Source organism: Agrilus planipennis, unplaced genomic scaffold (genome assembly GCF_000699045.2).
Source record: "Agrilus planipennis isolate EAB-ADULT unplaced genomic scaffold, Apla_2.0 scaffold254, whole genome shotgun sequence".
NCBI classification, from domain to species: domain Eukaryota; kingdom Metazoa; phylum Arthropoda; class Insecta; order Coleoptera; family Buprestidae; genus Agrilus; species Agrilus planipennis.
In genome coordinates, this window is record NW_020439068.1 from 213,051 (window position 1) to 235,191 (window position 22,141).

General features: G+C 36.4%; 1 protein-coding gene across 1 annotated transcript in view; it reads left to right on the plus strand.

The window, feature by feature from the left end:
- LOC108742007 (CUGBP Elav-like family member 4) overlaps positions 1-22,141 on the plus strand; it is a 309,289-nt gene that overhangs the window by 139,289 nt on the left and 147,859 nt on the right. Inside the window, exon 2 of the mRNA XM_025977122.1 lies at positions 19,657-19,755. Coding sequence (XP_025832907.1) covers positions 19,684-19,755 — 72 coding nt within the window. The 5' untranslated portion in view covers positions 19,657-19,683. The remainder of the gene's footprint in view (positions 1-19,656; positions 19,756-22,141) is intronic.

The following is a 22,141-nucleotide window of genomic DNA, read 5'->3' on the forward strand; positions in this document are numbered from 1 at the left end:
ATTATATGCCAAGCGGCATTTAGTTTACACAAAGCTCCGCCGCATGTTTACAATTCTTGTTATTATAATCGCAATGAAATTTGCGATATTATATTCTGTCGGTTTGCAGTAGCCGCCGCTGAATTTATTAATGCCATTACTCTGGAAACAAACTGCAAAATATAAACGTACGTGTATGTATATATGCGTACGTACGTACGTATGTGTGTATGTATGTATGTATGTATGTAGCTGTACAAACGTTTGCTCGGTACTGTTTATTATGATATAATACGGATGATGATAAATGACGAGGATGTTTGATTTCTGCAACCCCATGCTAGGGGACAATTTCAGGAGCTATTTTCAATCTCCAACGCCAAACAAAACAAATTTCCTATGTAAAGACTAAATTGAAAGCAAATCATAACATTATAGGTAGGTACATAATAATATGTGCATAAGCACCTATTTATATGGCCTTCAATATTTAGTTGTTTCGACCACGAACTGAAGTACTAAGTACAAAAATGCTATCAGAGATTATAAATAGTGTACTAGTAATAATTATGGCATTTAAACATCAAATGGGATATAATTAGGGTTGCCACCCTTTCAGGCTTTACATAAAGTATGTTTCGACTGAAAGGTTAAAAAAAAAGTACTCAGCATAAAAATAAAGTATTTTATTTAGTGTCCGACCGAAACTGGTTTTTACGATCGAAACCGAAACCGAATTTCGGCAACGGTCTCAGTTTCGGCCGAAACCAAAACCGAAACTTCCTTATAAGGATCATGTTTTGCGAGAAAAATAAAGAAAACGTTATTATAATCAGTCAGTTTTATTTTTTTATCTTTAAGTCACATAGCTCTGCAGTCTTTGACATTTTCGCTTATTGATAATCAAATCAAAATCAACATAACAACCCGTCATTTAAGGAAATACTTTAATTGCGCTTTAAAAATACTTAAAATAGGTGAGATGTTTGAGTAAGTATAGTAGACTAGACTCATTTTTTTTGAAGATTATTCATGCTTTTTTTTATATAATATTAATCATAAAATTACTTTTGTTATTGTTACCTAATATCACAATAGGTATAGGAACTTAATATCACTTTTATCTTAATTAAGAACAAATTAACTTCTTCTAAACTTAATTCGTCATGTTGAATGACATCAAACTTCAACAGAAACAAAAGGTAAACGACTAATTTAACGCACCGAACATGACCGAGCAGAGCGCGAGAACTCCCGAACGCAGTTTCGATTTCGGTCGTAGTTTCGGCAGGTTTGCCACCGAAACCGAAACTCGTTTTATTGCCGAAACTCGACCGAAACCAAAACCGAAACCGAACTTTCGGTCGGACACTAATTTTATTTTTTGTTTTCAAAAACATATTTGTTGTTACACCTAGCAGCCAGTAACAAATTGCTGTCGCTCTTAAGTACATTAATATCCTCTAAACATGGCAAACAATGATTTAAATAAACTAAAAGTTCATTTTTAATTAGTTTTAATGAAGCTTTATTCCTGTGACACTACTTTGAACAGATTTGGGAAATCAGGTTGTTCCGTAAATATGCCTTGCCATTTTTCTGTGCAATACTATTGATATAAAAATACTCTAAATTTCGAATAATCGCTTACAAAATTACGATGTTTACTTAAGGCCTTAAATAAAGTATTTTTGCGTACTTTATGTGTCTTGTAAAGTATAACGTACGCACATTCGAAATAGAGTACAATAGTTTATAATAAAGTACGGGTGGCAACCCTAGATATAACAGAACAAAGTAATATGACGTTAATACAAGTTCCATTACGATTTAGCTTAATAATAATAAGTGGTTGCGTGTCATTGCAAATCCCACTTCAATTTGAGGCAATAGAAATAGTAATAGTCGATGAGAGATTAGTATTAGTGATCCCAGCAAAATTGACTGTAAAAATAACAAAATCGAAGGCTGACGTTGGTCCCATTACAATTTGCATTAATAAAATGAGTAGAAATAACATATAATGGTTGGTCGCAAAACAATTTAAGACATTAGTAATAGTCAATCGAAGATAATGGAAGTTCTACGTAATTTGAGGCAATAATAGTATGAAAGTAAAAGTTAGTAGGTGCGAGACTTGGGTCACAATTTCGTTGACAAATCAACGTCATCCCAGATGTACAACAAGGATTATACCCATATACATCTGAGCTGAGATTGCTTTAATACATATAATTATGATCCAACTGATCCCTGAATAATGTGTGTGCGAATGATTTATAGTTTTCGCAAGAGAAGTTGTGTAACGCTTATTCTCGAAAGTAAAAAGGAAAATAAAAGTTCTTCTAATTCCTATCGAACGATCAAATGGGACAGGTACGTAAATTAGAAACAGTTTCGATGATATTCAAGCGACTGTTTTTTATTCGTTGTTTAGTAAGAATAGGTAGGTGGAATTTCGATAACGTGTTCAAAATGAGTATTCGCTCGTTCAAAGGAAAATTTAGGCAGCGTCGTGGAAATTCGTTCGCGTTCACTTCACGCTCTCGCTCCCCTTTTGAAGTAATTCGTTTCAACGACAACGCGACGATCGGACGAAAGTAACAGAAGAAGAAACGGGAACAAACGGGTCTCATCACCTGGCTGTCCTTCGCGACTACGGTGGGTCGGGAGACCTGGAGACCTTGATGTTCTCCCGTTCGTTGTTCTGGGCTCACCTGGATACCGCCGTGGGTTACTACAACGACGAAAAACCGACTGCCTCTGCTTGGCCGTTTAGTAGACGCGGGTGGCCGTCGTTACCATGACTACTTAGGTAAGCAATCAAATGCGCAGTGTAGTACCGCCTCCGCGCGCGCGAGGCAAGACGACGTGCTCCTCCCTGCTACCGACGCCGACGTCGCCGCCGGCGGCGTCGCTATCGCGAGGAGAAGATCGCCTGTTGATAGTGCTCTAGATCGTCACAATCCGCTGGCTGGCTAGGTTAGGTACGCTCCTTTACTTTTGCCAGTTGTTGACGGACACGCGATCTCCATATCTACTAATTATCACATAAGTACTTATTAAATAACTTAATATCTACTCACTTTGTATTATAATCAACAACTAGTTGTCTCATCTTTACGTTAATTCTCGGCTGGAGGGGTTGAATTAAAAGGGCTGTGGTGTTCAACGGGACCGCTTTATATATGAGTACCGCAAGCTACAGGTAATTTTTATGTTGTCATTGTCCTTAGGCACCTGTCTGCATGTGGTTCAATGTTATTTATTGATAAGCTTTTTATCGTAGTGGCATTTTGAGCTTTTTATACGAACCTTAAAAGTTCGAAAACTCATTCGTAGGTACCTCACTTACCTTGTTTACCTAAAAGTGATTCAAGTTGCTGCTATTTTTTTATTGTATACATTTTCTTGCAAATTGTTTCACAATTTTGAACAACTATCTGTCATGATCAAAATTTATTTAGGTTGAAACGAACCGTTTTACTTAAAACCATATGTGTTACTAACACTAAGTCATTACTATTTCCAGCGGTTCTTGAATTATGTGTTTGACTTTACGTACGTACCTGCATCTACATAAATATACATAGGTTACATCCACTGATAATACAACAGCATATGTGCAAGCTTTTAGATTGTATTTTTATTTTACAGAATTAATGTTATTAAAGAATGTATATTAATTATAAATGAACAGGCATTCATTGTTATTTACTGTTAAAATTATAATTAATAGTAGATTGACTGTCAATTAAAAAAATTTTACTTCTGATAAATATCGTTCGATACTAACGGTATGTTACAATTAGTAAAATTTGATTGTCAATGACGACAATGATGCATAGGTACTAACTTCGTGAACTAGGTCAAGGATATATTGTATATTAGTTACACGTAGGGAAGTATCTTTAAAATTTTAAGATAGATATTACTTACAAAACTAAAAATGTTACAATTGTTTTATTAATTACTGGTCGAACCCGTTCAAGTTAAGATGAATGGATACAGGTATGACACTTACATTTTAATTATACCATAACATAACCTAGCCTAACCTACACCCATGGCACCTCATGCATGTCAATGAAGGAAACGTTTTCCACCGTAACCTAAATATCAACCCCTAGTGCTTAACACTTCTTACATGTGAACCAGGCTGTTTCTATACCGTCTCTATCCTTAAACCAATCATTGTGTTGGTGGAAATTTTTTCCACTTTCCATATCTGTGACATTATGTCCTCCCGAATGCTAGATTTAGATACGCTCAACATTTCTAATGATTGGTGATTTTGAATGAAAATTTTCTATTAAACGACAGCATTCTGAACATCGAAATAGACTTAAGATGCAATTCCATCCTTTAATTAGACTTGTAGCAATTACGTTATCATCTGTGCCTTCTAAAATTATTATTGCTACTGTGCCGACATTGATATGAGTTGCAAGACATTTTGAACATACAAACAATGGTTTTTGTCTGTTAAAATGAAAATATATCGGATAGAGCGGCTGCCATGTTGTGTGTATCGATCCATTTTCTTGGCGAGTCGTTAAGAAAAATGAGGTTGGACATTATAGTCTCATGGGATATTCGTCTTTCCTCTTTATAAGCCTAAAAGGTCCACTTGTTGACGAAAAAAATGAAGACGCCCTTCCGGCTATTACCTTTCACTCTTCAGAAGGCCCACCCTTGTTCTATCGAAGAGCCTCTGAAAATTCTAAAAATTACGTTTGATGGAACAAAAATAGGGTAAGGAAATTGTCTCCAAAGTCAATTTTACAAATGGAAAAAAAAGTATTATTGTACTAAAATGACAGAATATAACTCTTTATTTAGTTCTTTCACGTTTTCGATATTAGTTTAACACAGGTATCTTTACGAAGCGTTTAGAAAATATTTTAGCAATTACAGAGGAGAAAGGTCATGACATTTATAAATAATTTCAATTAATGTAATTTAAGAAAGGTTCGCAATCCGATTTGGTTCGATTCCAGCATATGTTTCTAATATGGGAATTAAACAATTTATTTTTAGAAGTATAATTACATATTTATTATATAAAATATGAGTTTGGAAGGGAAGGTAAATATTCGATATTGGTAGCCCTTTCACGTTTCCAATCAATGTCCAATAATTTATTTGGAAACATTTCGGTCGTAGGTAATCTCAGTTTGTAGTCCTTCCAGTGTTTCCCTTGATCCTGCATTGTTTTTCGTAATGTCTTCGTTTAATCCAAAACTTCATGTTACTTCAAGAAAAAGAACATTTTGGCATTCTGCTTAAGATTCGCTATTAGAAGCTATCTTTAATCCTGGATCTGGAGAATGAACTAATCCGACCGAGCAAGTTCCCCTTCATGCTCGCTTAATCTGATGGTGGTAAGAACAGCTGAACACACAGCCAAGCCGCGGCGGCACTTGATTTAATCTTGAAATCGCAGAAACACTTCAACCGAAAATGCAACTCTTATTATCGATTCTACTCGACAAAAACGAGTAATAGCCGACACAAAAATTATTTCGTACCCTTTATTGAATCTCCTCTCATCATCATGCTACAATCTAGATAATAGTGAAAATATTACACTAGTTGACGCATTAAATTCGGAGAGAAAACTAATTCACTTCTTACAAATTACGAAGTTATTCATTGTTTTAACTGATCAGGAACTTAAAGGTCTTTGTAAAAGAAAGGGTTGGAAGTGTTTGAGATGCATTGTTGTAGAGGGACGATGAACATACCGTCAATAGAAGAGCTTAGAAATGAGGACGTATTTATTAGGAAAAGTAGAAAGCAGTTACACTTCGAGTATTTGGAAAATTAAGTATTTTTTCAGGACGACTTCTTCAATACCCACATACTGCGTGATTTCTTCATTAATCATATTCTGTGGTATCCAATTTTTTGCCGGATTGTGGATTTCTTTTATCGGGAATGTTGAATGTCACTTCTATGTTCGTGAACGGTTAATTTAGAAACTCGAAAAAGGTTGTTAAAGGTGTATGTTTAGAGTACAGCGCTGTACGGGTGCGAAACATGGACAATGGGCGCGGCAGAAAAGAAAAGGTTAGAAGCGTTCGAAATGTAGTGTAACAGGCGAATGATGATGATACCGTAGAAAGAGAAGATTAGAAATGAAGAGGTATTAGAAAGAGTAAGAGAACAGAGGACTCTTTGGAAGTCAATAAGAAATAGGCGAGATAGGTTAGTAGGACACTTTCTCAGACATGAAGGTCTAGTCAGAGACATATTAGAGGCAGAAACAGAAATTAGGGCGGGTAGAGGTAGACCTAGATTAGATTACAGTTCGCAAATAGTTAAGGATGTAGGTTGTTCTAGCTTTAGGCAAATGCGAAGATTAGCGCAGGATAGGAAAGAGGTGTGTGTCCAACTAGTCTTAAGACTGACGACCTTATAATGATAATGATGATGATGTCGAATGTCATATTTAGCTCTTCAATCATTTAATCTCAGTCTAAAAGCAGTCTCTGTCTCTTCAAGTTCTGAAACAAACATTATCATAAATCGCAAAACACATGAAATAAAGGTACAATTTTTTGTTTGTGTTTTCAGTCGTAATTCTTTGCACAAATTTTGTTGTGTCGTAAAATTTTAATAAGTTGAAAAATAGTTTTGCCGTTCAACAGCCAGCATGTTGTCCATCGGTCGGAACAAAATCCCAATGGAATGGAAGTAAGTAATAATAAAAAGACACTTGGAGAAGTTTCACTAAATTTTATTACGAACGAATGGAAGTGAGTATGGAAGCAGAAAAGTCGTCGACATCGCCCTTAGATGTCTACCACAGTACTGGATGAAACGTCAAGTCAACTACTTAATAGACCACCACACATCAACCCGGAAAACTACTAATCTATCCAATTATTATCAGTGAAATCCATAGTACACCATTTCATTCCAAAAGAAGACTAATAATCATCTGATAGCGCGAAATTGCTTAACATCAAGTCAAGTCATGTAGCAACTATGGAAAACTACTTGAAGTCAGAAACCCACCCGATTGACTTCAAAAGCTTGATTTTCAGGTCAAGTTATATACTTTGCAAAATTCTTGATGGACCACGAGTCAAGAGAGATAATCGAAAACCCACTTTAGATGGAGAAGAGATACATATTTAGTCACGTTTTGAACTAACTACCTTGTGATGGTGAAACGAAACTGAGGAAATTTTGTAAATACTTCATTTACACAATTCATTTTGGAACCCCGGATGCAGCGTTAATTCATTGGTCACCGACATCTTGGTTTCGGAGGCCAACACCATGCTTGTGTTTTTGCTACTGGGGATCCCCGAAAGTGTATTCTCTCATGCTAGAGTAAAACATCTTCAAAGCACGCGGCGTGTAGCATTGTATTTTCTTTCTCAGATTACTGTAACAGGCTTTTTGCTATTTTAATGTGAAATTAAGAGTAATTACTTGATAATTCAATTTAAATGTGAAGTCCTGTATTTTGGAGATTACAAAGGTTGATGAAGTGTTAGATTTGTGATTGGAAAAAGTTGATTTTGCGGTTGTTAAGAAGAAAATAAATTGATTTTGAGGTAGACTATTGCGCGGATTGGACGAAACTTTTAGAAAGGTTTATAATTACAAATTTCTGCTTCGGATCTCAAGGTAAACGGAAGGGGAAAGTGAAAGATTTGTGAAAAACGCACAAGTTTCAATTTGAGAAGTGAAAGTTGTTATAACTGTTCAAAAATTCCGCTCTCGGCAAATGGAAAAGTTTTTTAGGAGGAAACTTTTGCCTCCCTACGAAGTACTTTAATTTTTAAACATGGAGTTTTAATTACTTTTTTCAGCATCTTGTAAGGTTTGCTGTTAAATAAGTAATTTCGAGCAAGGAAATACTGGTAAAATCCTTTTTCTACATGTTCTGTACATTCTTCAAAAAGACTAATGCAAATCAATTTCATAAACATAAAATATGACTGTTTACTGAATTCAAAATCAAAATTTTAAAACCAAATTCAAATTAATAGATTCACTTTATCGAAGACTGCAGAATTTTAATAACCAAAAGAAATATCATGAATGTCTAATCAAAGACATATTAGAGGCAGAAACGAAAGTTAGGAGGGGTAGAGGTAGATTACTTTTCGCAAACAGTTAAGGATATGGGTTGTTCTAGATTTAGGGAAATGCGAAGATCAGTTCTAGATTGGAAAGAGTGGAGGTACGTGTCCAACTAGTCTTAGGACTGACGACCTTATGATGAGAAATATCATAATTTTATTAGAAAAATGTTTAGTGAGTTTGCTCAATGTGTAGGTATAGTTATCAATTGTTAGAGGCTCAGTACTGTGTAGGGACAGTGGGCGCGGCAGCATAAAAAAGGTTAAAATGTGATTTTACAGGCAATAGATTAGGATACCTTAGATAGAAGATAGAAATGAGGAGGTTTTAGGAAAAGTAGGAGAACAGAGAGCAGTATGGAAGTCACTAAGCGTGTTAGGTTGGTAGAACGCCTTCTAAGGCATGAAGGGCTAAGTCAGAGACGTATGAGAAGCAAAAACAGGAATTAAAAGGGGTAGACGTAGACCCAGATTAGATTACTGTTCACAAAAACTTAAGTTTGACGGAAGTTTCAGTTTTAAGGAAATGCGAAGATTAGCTCATGATAAAAAAGAGTCTTGCGGATCCTGTTATGATGATGATGAACAAATTAAATTTCGGTGTTGTACATTAATTAAAGAAGAGTACAGGATGACTAGTCACAGTATTCAAGCGTGCGTAACTGAAATTATTTTCTGAAATTTTTGGGCGAAAAAGTTAAGCGCTCTTGCAGACAAAGTATAAAAATGTACATATCTCTTTTCAAATGTCGTCTGGTATTAGTACGTTATACAAAATGTTTTTAAATGTAGCATGTAGTAACGGTTTAGTAAGTACCAATACACTTCGGTTATAAATCATAAGGGCCGTTAGAATCTCTTAAACTCGAACCATGCAATTTGGTACTTTTATGGCCTGCTATCAAGCAATTACAAAAGACAAACGAGTCATCCCTTTGCGTTTGTTACGCCGTTTTGCTACAACGTCCCTTCGAGTTTACGGCCTCCCAGTGAGCAGGTGCTAAAGTTGCACGAATGATTCCACGATGGTCTGTACGGCCGTAATTAAAATGTCTACTAGCGAACTCTAACAGTCAACCAGATAAATTTATCGTTTTATACGGGCAACACACAGAAGCAGGCGTCGGAAACGGCGCAGAAATTTGTTTCTGGTTATGAGTGGAATGCCACACTGCAGTCGAAACTTCACAAGACGAATGATTTATTGGGAACTTTTAATTAAATTTATTTGGAACGACTCGAAAGGCTACGTCAGGCCGTCCCCCTGCTCTTCTCAGATGGGATTGTGAATATCGGATCTTGAACATGTTTAATATTGCGAACGCCCTACACAACTTTGTGGTGCTATTTATTAATAAACTGTTAGTTTCGCGGCAACAACACGGCGAACGGTGTTTTGTCACTCATTTATTAAAATCGACATATATTACTGGAGGCTTTTTTGTCTTGTGCCTGGGGGTTGTTCAATAAAAGGCTCCGGGTAGTTGAATACATATATAATAAAGATAATAATGAAGATAACAGCAAACAGCAAAACGAGTAATAAACATAAACTAAATATATACAACATATATACAATATTTAATGTATCGCGTCTTCCAAAATACACGTCTTCGTATAATCACCATAAATACATCTTCAGTCTTTTGAACCGCTGCGTTTTAATCAAACTTCTTAGTCGCTTGCTCGTCTCATACTGCCGCGGTGGTCCCACACGTACCCCTAATATGCACGTAAAAATAGAATATTGATTTACCACCACCTAAACCAGCAACGCTACTCTTGCACCTGGGCAAGCAAAAAACTGTACATTATTCCAAGTCAACTCCTAAAAGTGAATTTGCTTGCAGAGGAACAAAAAATAATTTATGTTCATCATCGTTATAAAGTCTTCATCAGCGCGGAGACTGGTGGGACACGCATACCTCAACTTCTTCCTATTTCGAGTCAATCTTTGCATTTCTCGAAATCTGAAACATCCCATATCTCCAACCAGTTGCAAATAGCATGGGCGCAACAACTCCAATTTGTGAGGAGTGTCCTCGAATTTTAAGTCAGAGATTTCGATTTATATACAGATCGGTTTTGTTGTCAGACTTACGCTGGGAAGGTAATATGTCAGGATATTATAATCGAATTCAGGCCATTAAAAAAAAAAACTCAAGCTCTAGCTGATTACATTCATTGCACTGCTTATGTAATAGCATAGATCGTAGCTAAGCAGTACCTCAGTTTCATCCGCTTTTTACTGCTGTCAACGAATTTAAAAATTTAGAATCTCGAGTGGCAGTTTTAAAGATATTTTGAAAGACAGCTTTATCTACTGAAAACTTAAATTATTCGTCCATTATGCCGAGTGGGACCTGTTCGTCTTGCTATGAGTCAATTTCAAGTTGTCTAACTAACTGCAAATCCTAAATAATTACAAAAAAGGTTTTAATAAACTTGGGGTTTTTATGGTTGAAGGTACCCAGCATGATCAGGTGTTATCCAAGCACCCCAGGACCCCCTATAGTTGCACTCATGTCAATCTAATCAAAGTCATCCCCCATTCCTTTTAACCCATGTTTCTGCTATTATATGTTTCTAAATAGTTATTCCTGTCTTCGAAGGTGTCCTATTAACCAATCTCGCCTATTTATCATTGACTTTTATAACGCCTCCTGTTCTCCTCTTTCTAAACTTTTCACACCCGTACCTACAGATCCGTGCTCTAAATTTAACCTTACTAATCCTTTTTTTGTTAGGAACATTAAATTGTTGGTCAGTACCTTGTTAATTCAAAAGACTTACTTAAGTATTAGGAAGAGAAAAGTTGGTAGAATCAAAAATAGACGGAGTTTCCGGAACTTTTCATTTACAATATTTATAAAAACTGTTCGATATTCCATAGAAATAAAATAATTCGAAGTGGTCTGTATTCTGTCGAAACTGCCAGACGCGGATCGCGATTTCGATCTTTTTGGATCTCATCAGCGCGTCGCAGGCAGTTCCGACAGAACACAGACCAACTTTTACCTGCTGTCTTAACAGTGCGTTTTAGAAAATACTACAAATGGCGCAGTAAACGCCATCTGTAGCACGATGCTACATTTTAGGATTACGTATGCTCCAACAAGGTCCACTTCTGTCGAAACTGCCAGACGTGGATCGCGATTTCGATCTTTTCGGATCTCATCAGCGCGTCGCAGTGCGGTTTAGAAAATACTACTGTTAAGACAGCAGGTAAAAGTTGGTCTGTGTTCTGTCGGAACTGCCTGCGGCGCGCTGATGAGATCCAGAAAGATCGAAATCGCGATCCGCGTCTGGCAGTTTCGACAGAAGTGGACCTTGTTGGAGCATACGTAATCCTAAAATGTAGCATCGTGCTACAGATGGCGTTTACTGCGCCATTTGTAGTATTTTCTAAAACGCACTGTTAAGACAGCAGGTAAAAGTTGGTCTGTGTTCTGTCGGAACTGCCTGCGGCGCGCTGATGAGATCCAGAAAGATCGAAATCGCGATCCGCGTCTGGCAGTTTCGACAGAAGTGGACCTTGTTGGAGCATACGTAATCCTAAAATGTAGCATCGTGCTACAGATGGCGTTTACTGCGCCATTTGTAATGTTTTCTATTCCATAGAAAGTTTTTTATGTTCCAGGGTTCTTTTTGCTTTGATATTTCACCATTTTTTTGGTTGTACCATAAAATTAATTAGGTACTTTGAACTTATGCTTGCGTAAATGAAGCTATGGTACTTATTATAGTATATTAACTTTATGAAAAGTGCTTTTTCCACTTTTTATGTGGATTTCCGTTACGGCGAAGCGTTCGGGGAGCCATAAAGCGACATGTACTTGTTTTGAAAGTGAAAAGCTGAAGTTGATCGACACAGAAATGAGCCCGATTTATGCAAATGTGATTCGTTTGTTCTCGTCACTATTTTGAAGGGATTTTTCCCTTTGCGTGCCGTCAGTTCCCCCTTCTAATTGCGCCGTTTGCCTTTGATGAGACCGACGACTATGTAGTCTGTATTCAGCCCTCGTCCGTTAATTGCAGCTATGGTAATGACTGAACCCCCAAGTTATGCAAACTTTAAAAGGGCACAGCGAAAGTTCTAACAGGTTTAAAGCACAACCTTGGGTTTCAGCCGACTGATTCGATTTGACTGGCGAAAGTTTTCTTCTCTCCACTCTCCGTAAGCGGATGATTTTATTCCGAAATTCCATTTTCTTCTGCCGAATTTGTCGTAGACGTGTCGCGGCTGAACGCTGCTAGAGCTTTTAATGACGTTCCAAATCAGTTTCTCTTCACTTCAGGTTAAATCTTCACGGCGATGGCGAATTTGTCCCTTTTGTATTGTTGCTCGGAAATTATTTTCGACATAAACGAATTAAGTTGCCTCTTTAAGAAGGAGAAATTAGTTACTGGTGACAATTAACGTATTATAAATTAAGAATGCTTTCTCTTTTAGAGACTCAGAGAACTAAATCAGCTACAATTATATAATTAACAATATTGTAGTTGTTTTCATGTCACTTTGTTCGTGTTGTCTTTTCTTACCGTAACCGTATGATGGTACGATCCTAAGCAATAAAGTAAAAGTATTGTTCAGTTAAAACGTTGAACATTAAAAAAGAATCTCTCGAAAAATTAGTAAACTAAAAGGTGTAACATCGGCCGTGAATGGAGCCCAAATGCTTGCGCTGGTGTTAAGTATATTTATTAGAGACATATTAGAGGCAGAAACAGGAGTTACGAGGGGTAGAGGTAGACCTAGATTAGATTACTGTTCGCAAATACTTAAGGATGTGGGCTGTTCTAGTTTTAGGGAAACGGGAAGTCTAGCTGAGGATAGGAAAGAGTGGAGGTACGTGTTCAACCAGTCTTAGGACTGACGACCTTATGATGATGATGACTAAAAATAGGTAGTTTATCAAATCGTTATGATTTATGAAATTACTAGCTTTTATCCGCGGCTTCAGTCACGTTGATGGCCTAAATACCTCGAGATAAAAATGTTCAGTCTCTCAGAGTCTCTGAAAGCGAGACTCGAGTCTCCGTCTCTCTGGTGTCGCTAAGAGAGACTGTCAAAAAAACTGTTTAGCGTCTCTGAACGAAAGACTCGAGTCGCTCATAAAGAGATCCTCATTTCGTATCCGGTCTCTGAACGAGAGACTCGAATCTCTGAACGAGAGACTCGAATCTCTCAATAAGTGGTGTCTCGATAGACATAGTTAAAATTTTCCAAGTTCACCATATTTCAAAGATCCCAGTCTTTCTACGAGTGACTCGAGTCTCTTAACTTTTGAGTTTTATTAATTCAGTCTCTCTATGAGAGACTCGAATCTCTGAACTAACAATTTTATCGTTCGAGTCTCTCATACAGAGAAAATGAGAGATTCATAAAAACACCTAGGCAATAACTGAGAGACTGTGAAAGATTGTGAGAGTCGCTTTCAGACACGCTGAAAGACTGAGAGACTGGAGACTGAAAATTTTTGTCTAGAGACGTGTTACTGATCTTTTAAATTTGATCCCAACTAGGATCATCAGGATAATGCTGAAGTTTCTAAACATACGCTTTACGTAGAATAACAGTAAATACTGTCTTCCAGAAAATTTTCTAGATAAAAATACCCTATGTCCTTTTCTGTGCCCCTGACTCACATTTATACCATATTATTGGCTAGGATTGAACTAATTTTCATTTTATTCATTCTTATAACGAATAAACAATGCATTACAATCATCTAGTGTAATTGTAATTTATCGCCCTACAAGATCAAGAAAATAAACATTAGTTTATGCACATTTGGGGGTCAAAAAATCAAATATTGGTTAGGATTATTGATAAGAAGCAAATTTTATACCATACATATTGTATGTAGTGCATAGCCAAATTGATTGAAGTGCTATTAGTTTGTAAAAACTGGAAAATTCTTACCTAGTTAGCGTAACAACCGTATTGTCGACGGGGTAAAAGTTTGTTCGTTTCTGTAATTTTTGCTAACAAGCTTGACATCGGTTTTTCGCAAGGCCGAACGTACGTATAATAACGAAACCTGTTAGCGGAGTTATTGATGTGTTCGAATGAAACGCGACGTTCAACAGGCGCTCCCTATAATTAATGGCTCTGAACGTCGTAAAAATTACGAAAAGGGAGGAATTTTACTCTGTTCGACTACTACTATTTCACCACCGCCTCGCAGTTATTGTGTCCATAAGTGAATGAATTAATTCCAGACAGTTCCTTGTTACGAACGATGACTCATGAATTATTATAATTAGACGTAAGAAGCTTTATCAAATGGGCAGAGGGTGCTTCCTCAACTAAGATAGCTATTCATAAATTCTGCGTTATTATGCGCCTAATTTTTTACGCATTGCCATGCTGGTATTTTCCATAAAATAACAAAAACAATTCTGCTGAATTATGCCGGTGTTTTGCTCCGATGTATTAACTCGCTAACATAATTTAGTCAAAAATAAATTTGAAGCGCTATTTTTGGAATAAATTTAAGTGTTCTCGTAACATAACCTAACTTTATCGACCATTCTTTTGTCTAGGCAGACCAGGGCTTCTATATTTTCGTACCTAACCGTTTCTGACCAGTTTATTCTTGAAGAGTTCTCCCTTAGTAGGTACCCTGTTATACATGTATTAACGTCTTCAATACACAATTTACAAATAGAAGCATTTCTCAGTTAAATTTCTGTTAGGTTAAGTTCGTAAGGTTAGGATAGGAAAGGACAACACGAACGAAGTTCCTTTTGTTTACAAAAATGTAAAATATGATGTATGAAACAAGAATTCTTCACGCAAGTGCGAAGTGAGCAAAAATCGGGCAGTTTGACATTCTTGCTTAGATACTCTAACGCTATGAGCAGCTAGTAGGTACCCAAAATCCTCTCAAATAGAATCGGATAGTATAATGAAATATCCAAAGGGTAGACTTTATGTTGTGCAATTAGGATTCGTTTTAAGCAAATATTTGTAGTATCAAATGTACACTTAGCCTTGCCGTATCCAAACGTTTTCGAGTGTTTTCGAAATGCAAATACAGCCACAGTTTGGTCAGTTTTGGCGTTGTTTGCTGTCGGTTGTCGTCCGGCAAATTTCCGCAAATGACGTGGACGGATTATCCCAATGGCCGTTGCACTCGGCTTGTGAGAGGCAAGTTTTGCTTTTAGCCCATGGTTCAGTTGGCAATTGGGGCAAGAGGATTTCTAAGAAGAACGAAATCGGTGAAGTTCTGTGTTGACACTTTCAGAATTTCTCGCCGGTTACCTTGGCGACCGCATAATGTGGCAACAGAGAGGCACAAAGATAGAAAGACCCTTAGTTTCATATCTACTGTGCAGCGCCCATCGCGACCGACTCCAGGTAGAAAAATGAGATGGAAAGGGGTGAACTCTGCGGCCTTTATTTTTCCAAGCGACAAACTTAATCAGCATGCAACGCTCCAAGGAAAAAGGTATTCTCGTTTTACCAACCGAAACAGGCTTAACTCGCGATAGGTGCTGAAGCTGTAGGGTAGGTACTTTTATCTTTAGAAAAAACGACATGGAAGGGTGATGAAAACAAGCGCAAGACTCCACCACACCATGCCACCTCGTTGTAAAAGGCATGAACATGTTTTTCATTTCACTGGAGATTCTTCTACCGTTTTTCTTTTTTAACTTTCAGTACATTACCTTGTTACACTCACTTTACCAGCAGGTTTTATTGTGTCAATTAATACGAAACAGTCGACGATCGGGAACAGAACCGGTTCAACGATGTTATTTTACAAGAAACAAACTGCTATATAACCTGACTAGAATTTTGAGGGGGGTGCAGGTAGGGTTCCTAAGTGGGTAGCCACACTACCTCTTGTGGGCCCCATGAAGTTGTTCCCTAGGGCAAGAAAGGGCATATAACGCCTTCATATCATCAGAAATGCCGCATGTGGCCCCCGCAGGGAAAATTATTGCTACCCCATTAAAAATTTTTGGAAAAATGAACTTTATTATTAATGAAAACAATGCAATATGTATATAATATTTGTAAAATTTGTTTGCTCTCAAGTATGATTGTGTTATTGGGCTGTTTTGTAGTCAATAATACATTAAACTGCAATCGTTTTATTGTTGTTTCACCTGATGCGTCTAGTTTCAATTGTAACAAGGTCAGGAAGTACACTTGTTGGTTCTTTGCAAATGTAAAAGATTTCATTCTATCTATGACATAATTACGCAAGGGGATTATTATTATTATAAGTTTTTTCATTTTAGCGAGAGTATTTTCAAACGGATTTGCCTCATCGAGCCCCCATAAGGTAAATTAATTTGTAACTTTATATATGTGATAGGTTTGCCCCGTAAAACCCATAAGGCTATTCTTATTTTAGTGTCATCACTTTTTTTGGTGGGATTTTCATGAGGAATCTACGGGGAAATCCCTATATCGGCATGTCCCTCATTAGCCACATGAGACCCGCACGTTACATGGGGCATGCCCCCTATAAATTCTAGTCGGGTAAGCACTTACTTTAATCCTCAATTGGTCTTTATTATCGATTTTAATATTGGACGACCAAAAGTCCAGATATTTTGACATATCTTGGAGTCGTGGAAAAAGCTCTAGAGCTTTAAGGATCGATTTTCTTTAGAAATGTGTGATACATTTTCACTGTCGTATTTCTTCTAACAATACTATAGAGATCCCTGAATCAACACGATTGCCAATACTCTCTCTACATTTTTATGGAACCAATTTTTGTGTAACTTTTACCTGAAGTTGGATACAGTTTGTCTTCGTAGTGAAGAGATATCTGGCTACAGTATTTATATATTTGGATGGTGTTTGAATATTTAAAGACTGCATCCGAGCAGTTTTGGAAAAATTTGTTCTCTTGATCGTTTCTTGCGATATTCTTTGTATCACAGTAAAAAAGTGAAAATGTGTCGATGGCCAACGCGCTTAAAATTAACACTTATAAATATACCAGATAATTGAGATTGAGCTTAAGCGTGTCTAGTAGATGATGCCATTGGTATGTCTGTGCAAAGTCAAGAGTGCAAATTGCAAAAAACATAACATCCTGTGCATCTATCTTAGCTTTGCGAAGACGGGATCGTAACTTCTAAATCTATTCGTTGTTTTACTTCCTAAAGTATTGATAAGACAGCTGATTCCGAGTATACAGAATTAAAGGAAGTTTTAAATTATAAAGTAAAAAGTATCTGTATCCGATATCTGGCAAGAGTATTCGGATACAAGATGTGTTTACAACTGAAAGCTTCCGTATCTTGTTTCTTGAATCCGGGCGCAATTGTAGGCATCAGTATCCGATATCCCTGTACATTTTACCAATCTCGGAACTCGACTCTGGAGAGAGGGATATAATGGAGTAGCCTATGCTTATGAAAGTATAAATCCGACACTGGCTACTACGACAGTCCATCATGTACTTGCCCAATGCACATTTGACTGTTCTCTTCTTAATGATCGTTCAGGTATTACGTAAGAATAATATTTCATAATCCTATCCCAGTATTAAAGGCAATAAAATAAAAGAAAATCGGGGAGTGTTCCCTTAAGAAGTTTTTAATAAAATTAGAGATTAAAACGTGGATTAACTTGTTTTCAAAAGCATCTCTTTTTATACTAATTGTAAAAACAGCAGAGGATAACAAAAGGAATTTACTGGAAGTTTCCGGAAATATACGAGAATATTCTATGGCCGTATAAATCAATAGTATACGGCTAATGTATATATTTAAATAGTATGCAACTAGAACAAGAAATTGAACAGTACAAAAAAAGAACACCCCGTACGTCTACTTAAATATCCTCTTATCAAAAATAAAAGTTCATTTTACTAAGGTAAAATGTTCACTGTTGTCGTTCCCGGAATAGCAAAGTAACTAGTAATTACAAACGTGTACTCTCTACTTTTCTTTAGTGTAGGTAATGCAGTCTCTAGTTGTTTTTGTTCTTCCGTCGGCCCCGGTGGGTTTGGTTTTCATACTTTTTGTTTATACTTTGCTCCCATACTTTTGCTTTCACGATTCGCCGTCATTTCCATTGCCGACTCGTCAGTATAAAGTAAACATCTGCATGGAATAGTTGGCGAAAAATAAATATTTTCTCTATACTTTAAACTTTGTGCACGGTGTCAGTCAGATGCGGGCCTGGGCCTCCACTCTCTTTACTGCATCCAATTTACATGGAAATGTGCTCTGCTCCCGGGCCCTGTTTCTTTTACACAACTGATCGAAGCTTATTTTCTTTTGATTTCTTAAATAAAGAAAAGTCCGCCGTCATCTGAGTTCGAAGCCTTCGACTTCGGTGCCGATAATATCTAATACCGTCGCCCCCTAAATGCCATGAAAACTTAAACAATTCAAATTCGCATTTAGAATAATTCACTGGCTAAATGATCGAGCCGAATTAATTACCTCCCGTTTTTTGAACGACTTTTGAAAGACGTACCCATCCCCTTTTAATTATTAACTTAGGTAGGTGCTATTAGGTATAAAATAATAAATAAATATTTTTCAAGAAGTTCTTATTTATCTTAATTAAAATGCACTCCGGTTTAATTAAAAGAAATCTCGAAATTGTTGATATTATTATCATCATCCATCTTCGTCATCAGTCCTACGCCTGGGTTGGACACGCACTTCCTTTGGGTGAGCTAATCTTTTCATTTCCTTAAACCTATAGCATCTTGCATCTTTAAGGATGTTTGGAAGGTATGTCAAAATGCTACAAGACAAATAAAAATTCGGAAGAACGTTCCTCATTCAATTCTAAAACTCCTGTAAAAATTACAAATCGATTCACTAAACCGTTAAAGTTATTGAAATTTTAAAAATTGTAATTTTGCACGTCATTTTCTTGAGATTCGTTAACCGGACAGATTAAATTTATTTTTATTAACAGAAAAAAAGCTACCAGAAATTTCAAACTTTGATAATAAGTAACTTGAACTCTGGAGAATCACTTTAGCGCAAGGTTATTCAAATTCACTAAATAGTTATCGAGGAAAAAATGAAAAATTAGCTGAAAATCTCGTTTTTACTTGATAATATAATGATAATATTTATAATTGTCTGAAATAAATGCAATTTTAAAGTTTTAATTATTATTTAAACATATTAAAAAGTTTTACGCTCATTATTAATAGAGATTGAAACTAAATATTTTTTTGTTTCGAAGTTGAAATCAAGGCATATTCACTGCCAAAAGTCAGTTAAAAATTTTCCATATTATTCGTTATTTCTTATTTTATTCAAAGTTTTTGGTCAAATTCCAAATTTTCTCTCAAACCGTATAATTTCTTTTAGTATAGATAGTTTTTATTTACCTCATGTTATGCTGCAAAGCCTAATTAATCACGAATTTCTAATTTTATGTACTCTTGTCTCCGATTGTACCTCCCCAACATCCTTAACTATTTGCGAGCAGAAAACTAACCTAGAACTACTTCTACTCCTCCTAACTCCTGTTTCTGCTTCTAATATGTTTCTAACCAGTTACCTCTCTTTGACTGAGAAGGAGTCCTATAAACCTATGTTATATCTTATGGATTCTTTTTTGTTTTAGGTAAGTGAACACAGAATCATCGTCGCAATGGAGGCATTTTACTTTGTGCCCACCTATTTAGAAGAGCAATGCTTTGAACTTCCAACAATTCAACAAAAGGTTCGTAACTAAAGCCAGTGTGTAGTAAATGCTACCAAATGTTGTCCCATTTTCGTCTTTATACTGCTATGCAATTCAGAGCCTATATACGGGGTATCCCATTTATAATAATTAAAGAAAGAACCATGGCTTCCTGACACAAAATACAACAAAAAGGTGTTGTACAATTTTTCAATCCAGCGACAATTGAGCTCGCAAATCGTCTTTGTAAATTTGAACGTACAATTTGTTTCATTACGGGCCTGGATCTAGGCGACTAATGTCGCTCAGCTGATCTAGTGTGGATGTAACAAGTGCCTACCGGGAAGAAGCGGAATGCACTTCCATCTTGTAAAAAAAAGGTAAAAGTGAAAAAGAAAAGCGTACCTTTTATAAAAAACGTTGAAATTGTCCGCCATTCGCTTCAATGCAACACTGACAGCGACGTACCCAGTTGCTGCGAATTTTGGCCCAGATACCGGGAATATTTCGAATTATACGAAAGGCATCGGCAATGTAACTCACCACCAACTGACGGTTGAATAAGAACCCTACTAGAATGCCCTATTACACTACTAATTGTCCTTATTGAAATAGTCTTTTATGAAATGACCACTAAATAAATAAACTAACAGTAACAAACTAAATTCTACAACAATCCAGAACAAACTGAACAACCTGTTAGAAACTACGACATTATGTGTATTTATTCCAGTCACTTCCAGCAGTGTAATTATACGAGGTTATATCAATATTTAGCTTTTTACATTTAATGAAAACAAAATAACCACCCCCACGTGGGGTTAATGAGCCCTGCCAGGCAAAACTAACGTTTAACATGTGAATGGTCAAAGCAGGTCTTCATCTTGTCTCAACTTTTACATCCATAACACATACATTTGTTTTCGTACACTAGTACGTTGTTACAAACCTTTACCAAACGCTGGGTGGTGAGGGTTGTTTATGCACCGCTTCTAACTATTCCGTAGTCGTTAAAATTTCTTTTCTATTTAAAATAACATAATATTCGACTACATTAGGTCCACTTCAGTTTACGTTCATGGGATTTTCGATTGTGATAACATGTTTCAGTCATCTAATGGACCTTAACGCGAGTGAATTTTCTTCGGCTGGTCCGTAACTTAATACCAAACATAAGCAATAACATCACCCCAAAAAGCAGCTGATTCCGACCTACTGAAGGTGAATTTTTCTACTATCAGCTGGCAATCGTAATTAATTTGAGATTGTGCAGGGCCGGCATCAAAACTGTTATAATTTTATAATTTTTTATTTTGTTTCAAAAGTCAAGTGTTATAACATTTTATGTTCCAAATGTCCGTAGGAATCTGTAGTATAAATATTAATTATTATAACTGGGACACCCTATATATTAATTTTATACGCCACCATTTTTAATTGAAATGGGACAGCAGAAACCCTTGAAAATAGTTTAAAATCATTTGATAGTAGTTGGCCTTCGGCTTTAGAGTTTGTTAGACGGAAATAATTTTGTGGTAAAATGCGGCCTTAGCTCTATTCAAATTATCTTCATTCGTATTTTTGGAGCTATCATACTTCTGAAATGATTAACTTACAGATAAATCTGAGTACTTGTTTGAAGGTGGGTTGTTATTATTATTCGTTTCCATGGTGCTTGAATTCGTAGCGGGCGATTTTAATGAAAAGCGAGGAGCTAATAAACGTAGCGCCCCAACAGTTTCGTTAGTTCTAATTTCAAATATTACGGGTATCAGTTGACGTGGAACGTCTTAAATTTCGTTTTAAAACAAGGATAAGGTTGCCGAAAAGCAATTCAAAATTATTTTGCCCTGGTTCATCAGAAATTTAATTCCCGCTTGTTTGTCTTAGCTCCGGAGATCGGTAAGCGAGAAGGGGTTGGACAGCGAGGGTTGGAAAAACGTTCTCCCTCTCTCCGCCAATGAAAAGTTTTTTCAATTGGAATCGCTCCGATATAATCAACATTTTATTATCAAAGTAAACCACTTTTCTAAATACCCATGTACCTGCCTACTTGTTTACTAATTTTCCACTAATTAATTATTATTCTTTATTTTATTAAGTAGCTGTTTGGTTTTTGTTACAAAGGTTAATTTCCGATTTATTTATTACAACTCCTTATAAACGTTTCATATTTCTTCATTAAAAGATTCTCATGTAACTCCAGTGTAGGGAAAAAAATGCGTATTTTTCATTTTAAATTAAGACCTTTGTACTCGTTTTTCTGTCGAATATTGCTTTCGATCTCGAGCAACACACCTTGTATACCGTTTTTATTTTGTTTGTTTGCTAAAAGAAAGGAGTCAAAGTGACCTTCTGGTAGATAACAGCATTGTTAGCCGTAAGTTTGTGACGATTGCTGTGCACGAACTTGTGCGATTTCAAT